The 15994-nt window shown below is 44.1% G+C and overlaps 1 protein-coding gene across 1 annotated transcript in view; it reads right to left on the bottom strand.

Moving 5' to 3' along the window:
- The window catches only part of ENTR1 (endosome associated trafficking regulator 1), a 108060-nt gene that overhangs the window by 83114 nt on the left and 8952 nt on the right, over positions 1-15994 (bottom strand). Inside the window, exon 2 of the mRNA XM_069241606.1 lies at positions 7976-8091. Within this exon, the coding sequence (XP_069097707.1) occupies positions 7976-8091 (116 nt within the window). The remainder of the gene's footprint in view (positions 1-7975; positions 8092-15994) is intronic.

The raw sequence follows: 15994 nt of genomic DNA, 5'->3' as shown, positions 1-15994 counted from the left end.
GGAGTCTTCGATGCATGACTGCTCTCCTCAGTCTGGTTCAGCCTCCTCGACATTCTCTTCATTATTGCTAGATAAGCTGTGGTCTTTAAGAGATTTCTGCTTCTTCTGAGAGCTCGCCATGATGTAGTGTTCTAACCTCCGTCAACGTTGTACCTGGAGTGTTTTTGGTACAAACTCGGCATAGGCCTCTCAGTCCTCGTCTTTGTGGTCCTTCGGCAGCCAAAGGTTGCAGACTTCTTGGGTATCTTTTTTGGGGAGTTTGGGCAGAACTTAAAAATTGTATTTTCTATAAGCCTCTTCTGCATCACCTGCTTCGTTCTCTGCCCACGTGATTTTTATCAGCGGGGTCCCTATCAGAATTGAGAATGCTCCCCTTCAGTGACTTTGTTATTACTAGTCTCTTTAACTTTCTCTCTACAAGATTCTTTGGAGCTCCTCTATCTTGCTTCCAGACTCAACGACGGAAAAAAAAAAAATCTGAAGATGACGACCGGACAGGAATTTCTAGAGTGACGTCTGATGTCACACAAGGAATGGACTTACCAACAAATGGTAGCTGATGAAGCCCACAAACAGAAAACAAAAATAACAATGTTTTCTTATCCAAACACAAGATGGTGGAATATTGCACAGCATAGGAATCCAGAAAAGGATTAATTCTGCAAAAATACACATTCTCTCAGGTGGACAGTGCTACAGTGGCCTCAGAAGCTTGGAGTCTCCTCATGACTGAGCTCTGCAACAGATTTGTTTGAGTGTAGCGGCAATTGTAGCTGAACGTAGCATAGTGAGGGCCTGGGGCGCTACAGATGACTGACACACCCCTCCCCCCCTCAAACTCCACATTGAAGATTGATAGTCCAATATGGACTGGTGTCCGAGGGTGGAACAGGTGGTCTACCAATGTAGGGGTTGCCCTAAAAAAAAAAAAAAAAAACAATTTTAAAAATGGGACAAGGTCTGGGCAGCTGGCACAGTTATCAGCATGTGGGTGGGTGAGGGGGTGGGGGGTGGAGGTTCATGAGCCTGAGGAGGATGAGTGGCCTGCCAAAGGTTTTAGATGGACCTCCTATACTATGCTTGTGTTCTCCATCTAATAAGTGTTATTTCTATCCTTGAGATTGACCATGTGTTTTATTTATGTATGCATTCTGCGAGTCTCACAACTTTGCATTTATGTATGCTGAGCAGGTATTGTGCGCAATAAAAAGAGCACTGTGTGATAGATGAGACCTCTGGAAGGGCACACAGGACGGTGAGGTTTGAATGATCTAGATGGGAAAGTGTATATATTTGATCCACAGTTTATATGTTGGCTAATTACCCATTTGCTCTCTCTTTACCTTGGCTCGCTGTAGGGAGCACCAAGACAATATTTATATGCATTCATATATGCATGCCAATTATTTCTAAAGGTGAATTATTTCCGAGGTTCTAATTAACCAGATGGGATTGTGAGAATGATTGGGTGACACAATTTGTGGATGCTGTAATGTTTGGCGTTAGTTCCAGGCTGTATGAATTTAAAAGCAACAAATTGAAACACAAAATGTAGAGTGGCCACTACTGCTTTTGCTCTGATATATTTGTATATGAAAGACAGTGGTCCAAGGCTCAAACGTGTAAAAATTGTAATCTAGCATAAGCCTTGCCATAGCTTCTTTAGGTGGTGGAGGTATATAGGGGCCCAATTAAACCTACATGATAGACTTTTGTGCAACACAACAAGAATGATCTTTGAGTTCAATGAGAGTACTTCACAACCACTTACTAAAGATTTGGTTGGGTAAAACCTGCCACGAATGGCGGATTAAGCACTTCCAATGTGCACATTTAAATTAAGGGAGGAAGGGGCAACATTTCAGAGGTCTCAAATTTCTTTCTTCGCGTGACACATACACAAGTGGGCCCAGATTCACCTTGGTTGTTAGGAAAGATTTAATCTGACAGGCATTTGGGAAGAATCAAGGTTAGGAGGAAGGTCCTTAAAATAGCACAGTATACAACAATTTGAACGACACAGTGTGAAGATTATTTAGTTCATCTTCTGATGTAAAAAGTAGCTGCATGTTATTGAATCTTACATTTTCTTTGCACATTATATTTTTGGCACCAAGGCATTTATACGATTTAGATTTCTGCTAGTGCTCACTAAAGTGATGAGTGGAAACAAAATATTGTTATAAGTTCCAGGTGCAGAAAATGTAGTCTCACACAGAAAACCTGCCACAATTAGTATGCATATGACCACACTTGTTTGGAGACTGTGACAAGTGCTGCCTCATTTCGGACAACTGGCCAAGTATACGGTTTACAGTGGAATTCTATTTTGAGTTTCTGAATAATGCAATCCTGACCATGTACTATCGTTTTTTAGCTTGGCTCCAAAGACCCAATCATAATTAAACAAATAAATGCCATTACATTTCTGAGAGGGACTGATTTCTGTATGTTACTAAATAGTGTGTTTGTGTGTATACTGTGGTTAACATTTCATTTGGTTAATGAAATGTATGGCTGAGAAGCAAACCATGTTGGTTTTATCCCATTCAATTGGAAAATACTCAAGTGTAATTGTAGTTTGCTTTAAGTTGGATGTTTTATTGTTGTTTTACGAGTTAAGCGTACAACAGGATTTATAATTGTACAATACTATTACCGTGTATCAATTTGGCTATGTCCCGGAGGAGCAAATTCCTTTCCAAACCCTCAAGAACACCATTATTAGCTGCATCCACACCATGCTGCGCCCTTGGTTAAAGATGGAACCACAATTAATGGCAATCTTATATTATGCTGAAGCAAATCACTCATATCATTAACAAGTGCTTATTAACTATTATTCCCTTTCCAAATATTTCCATTTTTAGGTCAGCCATACCTTATATGAGCAACATAAAAAAAAACCTTCATGATGCACTACTAAGAGAGGTGCTTAGGTTCCCCCAATAATGGTTATCTTGAATTAAGCATTACGCTGGATAGAAGGTGTATACTTCACTAAAGTGTGAGTCTATTGCACTCATACTGGATGGTGGAGGGCCTCCTCGCGCCTAATCACCTAACATAGCTGCTGCATTGAAACGTGATGATGTAGCAGTAAGTGAGGGGAACGCTCCATCAGTGCCACCTGTATTACAATAGGGTTCCCCTAATGTAAATGGTGAGGTTGTAGTCCATACGTCAATGTGAGATTGTTAGGTTTGCCACCCGTCTGTTACTCCCATGGACTGTTTGTACAGTCAGCCTTACTGCTACAGATGTGTGTCTGTCATTTTAGCATTTCCAGATTGCTGAATAGCCAAATCAAAGGACACATTCTGGGTGTTGTAGTGACTTGTAACATGTAAGGCGACCTAGTATGGGCAGAGGTGCACTAGGAGCAACTCTATCAATCCTGGTGAACTGCACAGAATTCCAAATTGCGTTTTGGTTGTGGAGTGTACAGGTGACTCTGCAGTATGTAAACACTTCCGGGACCATGCATTGGCTGAACTTGGGTAGCAGATGACCCAAAGAACATAATTCAAGGCCCGGGCAGGTATCTGCACCTGGACGGAGACTGGTGGTGTGGGCCAGGATAGCTTCTGCATTTGCTGTGGAAAGCTGAAGAAAGGCAGGGTGGTGCAGAAGCAGATTGCAGCTGGGATGCTTTTGTTTGATGAGAACGAGTGCTGGTCAGATTACAGTCACAAGGTTTCCCTTGCGACCTGTGTGATGAGGAACAGGCCACTCCAGAGTGGCTGCACAGCTAATACCGACTGCTTTAGTTTCTGAGGCATAGGCTGGTTCAGAAAATGAGAAGTATGGGCAGGCTTGGTTGGATTTGGTATGGGAAATGGTCTCATCAGGAGCGGTGTTTGTTGTGAAAAAGTCTCCCTCCTCCTAATAGTATGCTGTCATGCCTGTTGATTCAGTCTGGTCATCATTGGATACAGTGGGAAGTGGGATGCAGTGCAGCAGGTCTGATCTATGTGCATCAATGTACGCTGCCATCTGCAACAGTCATAGTACACGCTGTAGTGGTGGCAGTGTCCCTGCCAGGCTCTGGATGGACTCCAAGACCTCAAGGCAACAGCTTAAATCTCCTTAACTGGATGTCATGCATTGTCAGCATCCAATCGACCACTACCCAGTCTGGATCATAGGGTCTGTATGCTGGTGCATGAAACAGACAGAGACACACTAACAGTACAGTCCCTTTCTCTGTTTTAAGGTGAGCGGTGTGTGAGTACAGAGTGAGTCGTACGTACGCGCTGTGAAAGTGCACAATGAGCAGTATGTGAGTGAGCTTGATTTAGTGCAGGGTAAGCAGTGTGTGATTGCAGGGTGAGCCATGTGCCTGTCTAGGTGCAAGGGTGGGTAGGTATGAAGTTGTGTCTGTGTGAGTGCAGTGCAAGTGATGTGCCTGTCTGAGTGCAAGGGGTGGGTCTAATGCCCATGTGAGTGCAAAGTGAGCAGTCCGTGAGGTGAGGGAGAACTGTGCGTTTGTGCAGTTGAGTGATCTGCCTCTGGGACTGTATGTTGGCTGCCCTGCCTGCAGGGGTACAGGGTAAGTAGGGTGCCTGTGAGTACAAGATGAAAGACACACCTAGGTGAAAGCTGAGCTAAGCAGTGTGTCTGTGTTAGTACATAAGTGTGTCTGTATGATCAGTGTGAAAGTTGTACCGGGTGAGTGAAAGGTGAGCAGTGTGAATGTCTGGGTTTGTAGTTGTGCGCGGTATGTGAATGCAAGTGGGGTGTTATGTGAGTGCAGGGTAAGCACTGTTTAAGTGCAGGGATAGGTCTGTAAAAGAGCAAGATGAGAAGTGTGCGAGTGGTGTCTGTGTCAGTCCATGATGAGCGGTGCAGCAATGCGAACACAGGCATGGGTCTGTATGTGCCGTGTGAGTGGTACATCTGATTATGGGGTGAGCAATGTGCATGTGTGAGTCAGGGGTGGTCTCTACGAGTACAGGGTAAGAGTTGTGAGTGCAGGTTGAGCTGCATAGGAATGCAGGGTGGGGTCAGTCTGAGTGCATGGTGAGCGGTGTGCCAGTATGAGTGCAGGATGACAGTTATGTCCATGTGAGTGGTGTGTAAGTGAAGGGTGAATGGCGTGCGAGTCCAGAGTGAATGTAGTCCAGAGTGAGTGGCGTGGGAGTGCAGAGGTGCAAGCAGTGTACTGATGGGAGTGCTCGGAAAGCAATATGCATGGGTGAGTGCGGGGAGAGGGATATCCCTGTGTAAGCGCTGGGGGAGGAATGTACCTATTTGACTGCAGGGTCAAAAGGTCTGCCTGTGCAAATGCAGGGAGAGTAGTGTGGCTTTCTGAGTGTTGGGGTGGTTCTATATGAGTGCAGTGAGAGAGTTGTATCCATGAGAGTGCAAGGTGAGGTAGGTGTGTGTGTGTGTGTGTGTGTTTGTGTGTATGTCTACGAGGAGAGTGCTGAATTAATACATGGTGAGGAGTGTCTGTGTGAGTGCAGAGGTGGATCTGTAGGACTGCAGGATGAGCAGCTTGTGAATGCAGAGACAGGTCTACACGAGTATAGGTGAGCAGTGTGCCTGTGTGGGTTGAGTGGTGCGCTACCCATATGTGAGTGAAAGGTGACTGATGTGCGTATGCTGAGTGAGCAATATGAGAATGCAAGGTCAAAAGAATGACTGCATAAATGCAAGGCGAACTGTGTAACTCGGTGGAAGTGCAGGGTGTGTAATGTGTTTGTGTGAGCACAAGGGTGGGTCAGACTTAGTTCAGGTGAGACTTGTGCCTAAATGAGTGCAGGCTAAAGGAGGTCTAACCACAGGGAGGCAGTTCTAAATAGAGTTGTGGCACTGTATGAAGGCAGAATGAGATGTGCTTGTACGAGTACACGGTAAGCAGTCTGCCTGTGCAACTGCAGGATGAGCAGTGTGCCTGACTGTAGGATGAGCGGTGTGCCTCTGTGATTGTAGAAGGAAGGTGTGATTGTTTGACAGAAGGATGAGTGGTGCCCATGTGAATGCAGAATTAGCATTGTACCTGTATTAGTGCATTGTAGGTTGTGTGTTTGTGTGACTGCAGAGTAAGCTGTGGTGTACCTGTGATAATGCACAGAAAGTGGTATGTCTGTGCAAGTGTGGGGTACATGATGCCCATGAGGGGGGGTTAAGTGGTGTGTCCGTACAATGGCATGGTAAAAAGTTTCCAATGTGAGTGCAGTGTGAGGAGCTTGCACATGAGTGCTGGATGATAGTAGTGCCTGTCTGAGAGCAGAGTGAGATGCGTTCCTGTGGAAGTAGAAGGGCCCATCTGTATGAGTGCTGCAACAGGGGTGTGCCTGAGTGCTTGCATGAAGAGTGATGTACCAGTGTGAGTGCCCTTGCAGTGTGTCTGTGTAAGTGCAGGGTTAGTGTGGTATCCATACGGGTGAATAGCGAGTATCGGGCCAGTGTGAACATTACGCCTTTGTGAGTGAAGTCGAAGCAGCGTCTGAGTGGAGGGTGAGTGGCTGTGCCTGCATGAGTGGAGGTGGGTGCAAGGTTAGCACTGTGCTTTTTGAGTTCAGGGGTGTGCCCTTGTGAATTTGAGAATGAGAGGTGTGCATCTGCGATTGCAGGGTAGATCCTATAGGAGTACTAGACAAGGGGTGTGACCATGTGAGTGCAGATTTTACAATGTGCTCGATTGAATGCAGGGTGTGGGAATTGTGCCTGTGTGAGTGCAGAGGAAGCATTGTGTGCGTGCGAGTGAAGAGGAAGTATTGTGCTTGCATGGGTGTAGGGTAAGTTGAGCACATGTACAAGTACAGCAGGTGAGGTGTGTTGGTATGTGTGCATGATGAAAGGTATGCTTGTTTGAGCTGGGTGCCAGTGAGATTCTGGGGACAAAGTGCAGTGGTATCCTCCTGTGATTAGAGTTAAGCAGCATATCTGCATAAGTGCAGGATGAGAAGTATGCCCATGTGAATGCAGAAGTTTGTGTCGGTTGGATGAGGAGCCATGTCGGGTTCTGTGCGGGCAGCCATCTTTGATGAATGTGTGACTACCGACCAAGAGGCAGAGGGACTTAACCAATTAGGTTGATTGACCTCTTTGAGGGAAGATAGGAAGGTACGTCCTTTCCTTCATTATCATGAGTAGTACTGCATGCAGGATCTGCTACAGCCCTGATGAATGTCCTGGACCTGGTTAGGGCTTAAGAATGGCAGAAACATGCTGGCATAGGTGAGGCATGGAAGGGCCTCTGCACCCAATATTGTGCTCCATTTTGTAGTTTGAGGTTTTTAATCGTACCGCGGATACCACTTAATAAAGAGATATCTTGTGGTTTACCTTCAGATATTTTTAATAATAGCCATCAAGATCTCAGGTAATTGTCCAGAAGATTTAATATCTAAGAACTCCCTCAGGTAAAAAAAAAAAAAAACACACAAAAAAAAAAAAACTAAAGGTTGAGTCTACCCTGGTAGTACTACCTTACTAGGGTGGGATGAGTTTGGCTATGATGAAGCATGTTACAATATGTAAGTGAGCCTTCTTCATCCAATTTGTGGAATTGTTCAAATCAGTGGCGGAGAAGATGAGACCATCAGTGATTTGCTCTCTTCTCATTGGTCTTGAAGTAATGTTTCAAGTACCATACATAGTGGGGATCACACTTATGTGTATGTGATAGATCACAAGGCTGGTGCATTTCTCCAATAACCGCCTCCGGGTATATCTCTCTCTTTGTGGTGGTTTAGTTTAATGCAGGAGGAGAGGCAAGCCTTTTGAGTGAACAGTGCAGTGTATTAAAGCCAGACCTATTGGAACTGCCAGTTCTTGTTCTGTTTTACAGTGCTGCCGTGAAGCTGTTATGGATAAGGCATGGGTCCTGCAAAAGGATGGCTCAAGGTTCCCAAAAGTTTAGAGTGGAGGGAAGCTGAGTGGGAGTGACCAACAGTCATCTTGGAAAATCGAAAAAAATAAATAAAAAGACACAATTTAAAACCGTAAATGAAAAATGTCTTACCTGCTTAAAAGCTCGTTTCTTCTTGATTTCATCCGCTGGTTTCAACAGATTTTTGCTTTTCACAAAATGCTTGAAAGAAAATGGATTTGCTTCATCTTTGTCTTGGATCATTTCGTCTAGAACAAAAAACAAACAACCACATGTTGATACTCCCCTCCATTCTCATCCTCTATTCCTTGATAGAATATTTTCAATAAAATACATGCAGTCCAAGCAGAACAAACACAATTGTTGTTTGTTTGCTGAAGTAATATACGAGATTTCAAATAAATCAACAGGAGTACCTACTTCATTAAATGATAGAACAAGTTTGCCATGCCCTTTTCTGGTATGCTCTGAAATAATGGCACCAGCTGCAAATATCCAGAACAAAAACACAATATATCTATCTATCTATCTATCTATCTATCTATCTATCTATCTTTTCCCCTTTTCGGTAAAAAACATGAATGTACATATTCCTTTTGCAATGCACTTTTGAAAAGAGAACGCCTGGTGTCCAACAGACTACCAAACTGCTGTAGTCTTTTACTTATAAGATTTATAATTGAAAATAAATAAAACATGCGAAAAATATTAACCGCGATCAGTAAAATGTAATGGTCGGTGTCTGGAAAGACCGGTCTTAGCAGTTGAAGGCTTCTCACTGCCTCAAAACTAGGAGGTCGAGGACAGTTCCGATTACGAACCCACAGAACAATCAGCTTACGGTTATTCAGCGGTAGGGACACAGCTACCGCCTGAGGAGTGCGAAGCAAGCGCATCCAGTGAGTGGAAAGGCCTGCAGAGATGATGGGGGAAGGAGGTTAAACAAGGACTAGCAAAGTCATTAGGTTGCACCTTTGTGACTAAGTAGCTTTGCCAATGCTTTTTGGCGATACTGTACGACACTGGTAAAAAAAATGGTTTGCAAATGTAACCAAAAAAAACCACAAACATCATGACGCAACTGCATCATTCAGTATGCAAATGCATCCGTGATGGCACATGCGTGTTCAGGCATCACAATGCATGCATGTGCCCAACTATTGGCGTGGGCATCTTTTTTAGGTTAAAGCCTACTAAACAAGGCAGTTGTCTGGCTTGCTTACGACTTCTTGTGGGCACTCTGAAAGTTTCCATGGTAAAGCATTTCGCCTACTGCTTACTATTGGCTTGTGGTTAGTAACTCACTGTTTGTTGCTTTCTATTTGCTGCCTTTGCTACAGGCTACTCAGCTTGAGTTTGTTCCACCTATGAGCATCCCATGTTTACTGTATCCTTCTGAGTACTCGCTTTCTGTAAACTGGACTTTAAATCTTGTTCTTATCTTGTTACATTTGCTGTGAATTCAAAGAAAGGTCAATGTCAGGGTCTGTCTTCCAAGGTAGCTTGGGTTTACTTTTCTTTCTCTGACTTCAAAGTGAAAGAATTTATGTGACAATCGTGCTGAGTACCGATGTGAGAGGAGGGATTGTAGGATATTATTTTTTCGAGCACACAACAAAAATAACTGTACTGATATGCCAGAATATATCAGAATTAAGAAAGCACAAATGAAGCACACTTTTTTTGTAATTCTGAAGTGTGGTGCAAACAAATATTTGAATAGATAAACACATCAAACAATAGGTGGTGACATTTCCACACATTTTCGTTTGTGAGCAATAAAACTGTGTGACGGTGCAAATTTAATGATCACTTCAATTGAAAATTATTGAAAAGTGTTGCCTGTAATGGCAGTGCCCTACCACACTATGCATACTCCACACTACGCCGCCCAACATTACACCACTCCACAACACTCTACTCCATGCCACTCCACTCCCATCCCCTCGAAGAAACTCTTCGACACCAATGTCGACACCACTCACTCCACGATATAACATGCCACTCAACACCATTTGCCCTCCTCCCCTCTATTCTACCCTACTCCAGTCAACCCCAATCTATCCCACTCCAGTATGGCCAAATCAAACCCCCCTCCACACAATCTACCACAATCTACTCCACTCCAATCCACCCTAATCTACCCCATTTTACTCCAATCTACTCCACCCCAATCTACCTTACCCACCCCAAGCTACCCCACTCCACTAAAATCCATCTAACTATGATCTAATCTACCCCACTCAAATCTAACCCACTCCATTCAATCTAACCCAATCTACTCCACCCCACTCACCTACCCCCTCCAATCAATCTACCACACTCCACTGGAATACCCCACTTCACTCCAATCTACCCATATTTACCTCACTTCACTCATATCTACCCCGAATCCACCCTATGCCAACATATCCAAATCAATCCACTATACGCAATCTACCTCTTTCCACTCTACCCTATTTCACTCCAATATACCCTACTCCACGCCAATGTAGCCCACTCCATTCTAATCTACCCCGCCCACTCTAATCTCCACTCCACTACAATCTATCCCACTCTACTCCACTGTAAGACACTCCAATCTACCCCCGTCTAAACCTCACCACTCTACCACAACCGCACCACTCTACCGCAATCTATCCAATCTACCCCACTCCTCCATCGACCTCATTCCACTCTACCCCCACACCAATCTACTACATCTACCCCACTCCAATCTATCCCAAACCATCCCAATATACCCAACCCAACCAACCCCAATCTACCCCACTCCCATATACTCCACCCCAATCTACCCCACTCCCCCAATCTACCCTCCTCCAATCAAATATACCCCACTCTGCTCCAATCTACAGCAATTAGCCTCAATTTACCCCATTCCAAATTACCCCACTCCAATCTACACCCACTCTATTTCAATCTTCCCCAAATCCACCCCACTCCAATCTACCCATATCCAACCCACGCACACAAATCTACCCCACTCTATCCTACTCTATGCCAATGTACCTCACTCCAGTCTACCCCACTCCATTCCAGTGTTACCCTGTCCACTCCAATCTATCCCACTCTACTTCACTCTAACACACTACAATCTACCTCATTCTAACTCACTCCAATCTACCACATTTTACCCACTCCACTCTATCACACACCAATCTATTACAATCTATCCCACTCGAATTTACCACAATCTACCCCATCCAATCCACCCAATCTACTCCACTCTACCCCCAATCTACCACACTACATTCCACCCCAATCTACTACACTTCACTGCAATCAATGCCACTCCAATCTACCCCAACCCACCCCACCCCCTATACCCCATACCAATCTACCACACTCCAATCTAACCCATTTTACTGCACTCCCACCTTCCCACCTACCAGACTCCATATTTACCACACTCCAATCTATTCAATTTACCATAATCCATTCAAATCTACCCCAATCCACCCCACTCCAATCTACCCCATAGAACCCAATACACCCCAATCTACCCTACTCCATGCCAATATACCCCCACTTCATTCCAATTTGACCCCCCCCCCCCAAATCGGTCCCACTCATCTACTCCACTCCTACCTGCCTCCGTATGAACCACTCAAACCTACCACAATCTACTCCACTCCACTAAAATCCAACTCCATCCACTCTACCCCCACTCCACCCTAATCTATCCCACTCCACCCTGACCAACACAACTCTACTCTACCCACTCCAATCTACTCCATGAACAGCAGCCACACTGGTGCATAACATGGCTAAAACACATTGCCAATGCCAAAAGCTCTTGCATAGGTGCCACCTATTGGCGTTGTCAATGCTTGTTAATTTGTATGTACTGATCCACGATGGACCCCCCCTCCACCCCAAACATTGAGCACTATGTTTGTTACCTGCATGAAAGTGCCTTCTTTCTTTTTTTGGAGGAAATCTCAGCAGCAAGTTGGTAGGCCCTCTCAAATATATATATATACATAAAACGTCAAGCTAAATAGAACATCCTGTAACCTTTGGAGGATCCACGTGTATGTATATCTATCTATCTATCTATCTATCTATATACACACACACACACACACACGTATATACATACACATACATATTTGTTTTTCATTTAATAACTAGAAGACTACTTAACGGATTTACACCAAATCACAAAAAAGGTGAAAGGGTGTTTTCTGGGCCAAGAGCTAGCTTTCTGCTAAATTTGGTGTAAATCCATCCAGCTGTTCGGGCTGTAGTCGTGTTCAAACTCCCTATGGAAATTAAAATGGGGAAAATGCTTTTTGGGACACCCTCCCTCCCTTTTTCTCAGCTCCCGCTTGATGGATCACCTTGAAACTTTCCAGACAGCAGTTGAAGTGACCGTCGACTTTTTGGGGAATCTTTTGTGAAGATTCATTAACTGGCGCCAAAGATATAGGCATGTCAAAAAATGGATTTTCAATGGAAACTATAACTACCTACCAGCAGGCTATATGTATATATTTTTTTTCTCCACTAAAAAAGAAAAACATAGATTACCGGGACATTATAGATGGGAATTAGCATTTTTTAAAAACCATAGAAATTTACTGAAAAACCAAAGGTTACTGGGACGGTATTCTGGTTCTGAATTTGCACGCACAAAACCATAGAAATTCAGCTCTTATAGTTCGAGTTATTTCAAGCGACTATAACTCATGCCCTAAGGTAACTACAACTCGTGCCCCTGCCATCCATGTTTCTCATAAATAATTGTATTGCAAATCTTGCAGTGATAATATCAGTGATGTCATAGAAGATGTCATCAATGATGTACTATGCGGGGTAATTAGCTGTGGATGGGAGGAGGTGATCCCCGGGGTCGTATACGTACTATGCAGGCTAATTAGCTGTGCATGGGAGGAGGTGATACCCGGGGTTGTATATGGCCCAGGGGGAGAACCATGCGGCTCCCCTCCCCTTTCTGATTTCTGGCCCCATGGAGGTCCCCAGTACCCTTCAGGGCTAACAGAGGAGGGTCTGCGCGGCACCCCTCCATTTAAAAAATAAATAATTTTTAACATCAGAACCCAAGGAGGTGGTGGTCCCTAGTGCTCTAAAGAGCCACAGGAGTGTTGGGGGGGAGGGGGAGAGGGTCTACCAAGCACCTCTCAAATATGCTCCCTTCAATATTTTAATAAAGCCCCCGGAAGATGGTGGCATTCAGGGCTCCGAAGAGCCTTAGAAGGGGGATGTTTGCCAACATCTGTAGTTTTTTTTACATTACCGCACGCCCCTGGGATCTGGCCCACCCGGGGGATTAAAGGAAAACAAGCACAGGAGACGTGCTGGTTTTCTTTTCTTCAATTTTTCTGTGTATTCACAGATCCGCTGCGATTTTGCAGCAAAATTGGGTATAAAAGTTTTTGACCCCTGACGGAGTCCTAGGGGGACCCCAGCACCAGGGCTAGAGGGTCAAGGTATTTCCAACCTGCCATTTTTTTTTATTTTTTTTTTTACATTTTTAGGTTTCACCTGCACAGCGCTTGCAAATTCTTATGTTACCAAAAAACTATTATTTACAGGGACTTAGAACTTGCCCTTACTTCGCCCCTTACTTACCTGAACTTCCCGTTTGTTCATTCAAATGCTGCTCTGTCACTTGAATTTACTTGCTTTTAATTGCCTAGCAGGTCACGCCCTGCTTTTCTATTCTGTTTTTGCCATTGCGTGGAGCATGGCCAAAGTGCACCTTCCCGTTTTGGTGGTTGGTTACTTGTTAGAATTTGTACATGAAAAGATGAACTGAATGCAAGTCAATCCGTGTTACAATGTGTGTAAACATATCGCCATCTAGCAATGGAGTGTCGAATGCAGATGTAAAGCAAGAAGCAAGTGGGCTCATTATGTTGTGTTTTTCATTATTTAATAACTACATTTTGGATGAATAACAGTTGTGCGTATTAAAATTATTTGTGTGTTCATTTCTTAAATCACCACTCACTCATTTTTAAAGAAAGGTCATTTGTAGAATTGGGCGACATTTTATTTTGAATTGTTATTCTCTCAGTGACTTATTAACCAGCAGTCATCATGCAGGCACTAGGGCAGTGATACTTGAAGTATGGCCCGGGGGCCACATGCGGTTCTCCCAACCTTTACATACGACCCCTGTTCGAACAGCAGCACTAGGTTGCTCTTTAGTTTACAAAACACTAAACCTCAAAGACATTAAATAAAATTATTTATTTAAAGTTAAACTGTAGTAAAAAAAAAAAAAAAGCCCAGAAGCTGTCCTGCCCCAATTAACTCAAAGAACGCCTTCATTTTTAAAAATATCTTGCAGCAAACATGTTAAAACATGATAAAGCCCCCTCAAAATAAAAAATAAAAGAAAATTTATTTCATTACCATGCAGAAGCGTTTCACCTTAGCACATAAGATTATGAATGTGCACTGCGATTCTTTTTAAGTGACAGTTTTCAAACATAAATTTAGAAACCTCCCCCCACCCTGACAAACAATGCTAGTAAGTAAAGTGAAATAAAACAGTTGCCTAGGATCACACAATTTGGTCAAGGGGGGAAGCTAGGATTGATCTCAGGTGCAATTCAATCACCTGATGTACATGAGTCACTTCGATTACACCCACCTTACACCTCGCAGGCCTCCAACTGCCACCCTGCTGACATTAATGCGGCCCTCGGTTACACCACAGACTGACCTTTTTGGCCCCTGGGAAAATGTTTGTGAGCACTCATCAGTAGGAATGGTGCAGCAGATGCACTGGCACCAGGGCCATAAGTTGTCAGAACTCCTCAAAACACCAGTTATTGCTGTATTTTACTACTAAACAGGCAGTCAGAAGTGCAGTTACCTGTATTAGCGTTATGATTTGAGTGGTGCAGCAGGTACAGTGGCACCGCGACCACTGGGTGTCAGAACCCCTCCAAAGACAGATTATCTCTAAATGTAACTACTAAACAGGCTGTCACAAGTGTAGTTATCTAGCAGGCACTAGGGTCATGTGAAACGTCCGATCTGATTTCAAGGAAGTCCTTCCCTTTCAAGGAACCTGCTTTTAAAGCCTTTCTTAGAATTTACTCCTTAATAGAATATGTGAGAAAATTCACCAAAATCCTTATTTTATTTGCAATTTTTCAAAAGGGATCGCAATGTACCCTATGAATATCCTTGGCCAGGGCCTTTGCGAGTCCTCCCATACTCCGCAACCAACCAATAAATCCACTACAAATGCTTTTACATCCCCCCCTTGCTTCCTTCCAGCACATTAAGGATCTTCAGGTTGTTTCTCCTTGCATTGTTCTCTAAAGGTTTTAACTTGTTCTGGTTCTCCTTGAGTTCTACCTTCAATTTTTCCACCTCCTGCCTATCTCGGGAAGGAACTACCTTTAAATCCACTACGGAGTCCTCCAAAGCTCGTGTTCTCTGAGATGGGGTGTCCAACGTATCTGGCAGCCTCTCACATATTCCCTGTATCTCTTTTTGGTTTGCTTGGGAGATAGAAAAAGCCACTTCTAACTTCTTTTGCAAGGGACTGCAGAAGCTACTCCAGCGAGCTACCCTATGGTGCACCATTTCCTGCTTCAACTATGGATTGTGGAGCTTCCCTATTTCTCTCTATCTCAACTGGCTCTGCCTGATTTGCCTCAGCACTTTCATCAGTCCCTAAATCAGCCGAAGCAGCAGATGGCCTAGGAGCTTGTAGTTCAGTCGTTATTTCTGCTCTCCATACTTAGAGCCTCTCCCTCCGGTACCTCAGTCACCTCCGCTAGACATTGGTACTGATTTGGGTGCAGTGGTATTTGAACATCTCTCACTTTTATTCCATCCTTGCTCATTACGGGGATTGAGATCTAGTTTCTATTCTGGATCCTTCTCAGGGTACATCAAAGATACGCTGGATGCTGGGGGTATAGCAGTCACAGTAATTTCTGGTGGCTTCCCCTTTCCCTTGAAAAAATACCTAATTGAGGGAGAGATGGCCAGAGGGTACTTGATCCCAAGGATTCACAGGCTCTCCCACTGTCCTTACTGAGCTTCTCAGCAATTATCTGTGTACTCCTGCAAATTTCCCCCTCATCGGCTGGTTTCTACCTTTGGAGCTGAAGGTTTTTCTCCCACACCTTCTGGGCCTGCCCTCCGGCTTGACTCTCC

This window comes from Pleurodeles waltl, chromosome 6, assembly GCF_031143425.1.
Source record: "Pleurodeles waltl isolate 20211129_DDA chromosome 6, aPleWal1.hap1.20221129, whole genome shotgun sequence".
Taxonomy (NCBI): Eukaryota; Metazoa; Chordata; class Amphibia; order Caudata; family Salamandridae; genus Pleurodeles; species Pleurodeles waltl.
Note: the sequence above shows the minus strand (reverse complement) of the source record. Positions and strands in the feature narration are given on the sequence as shown.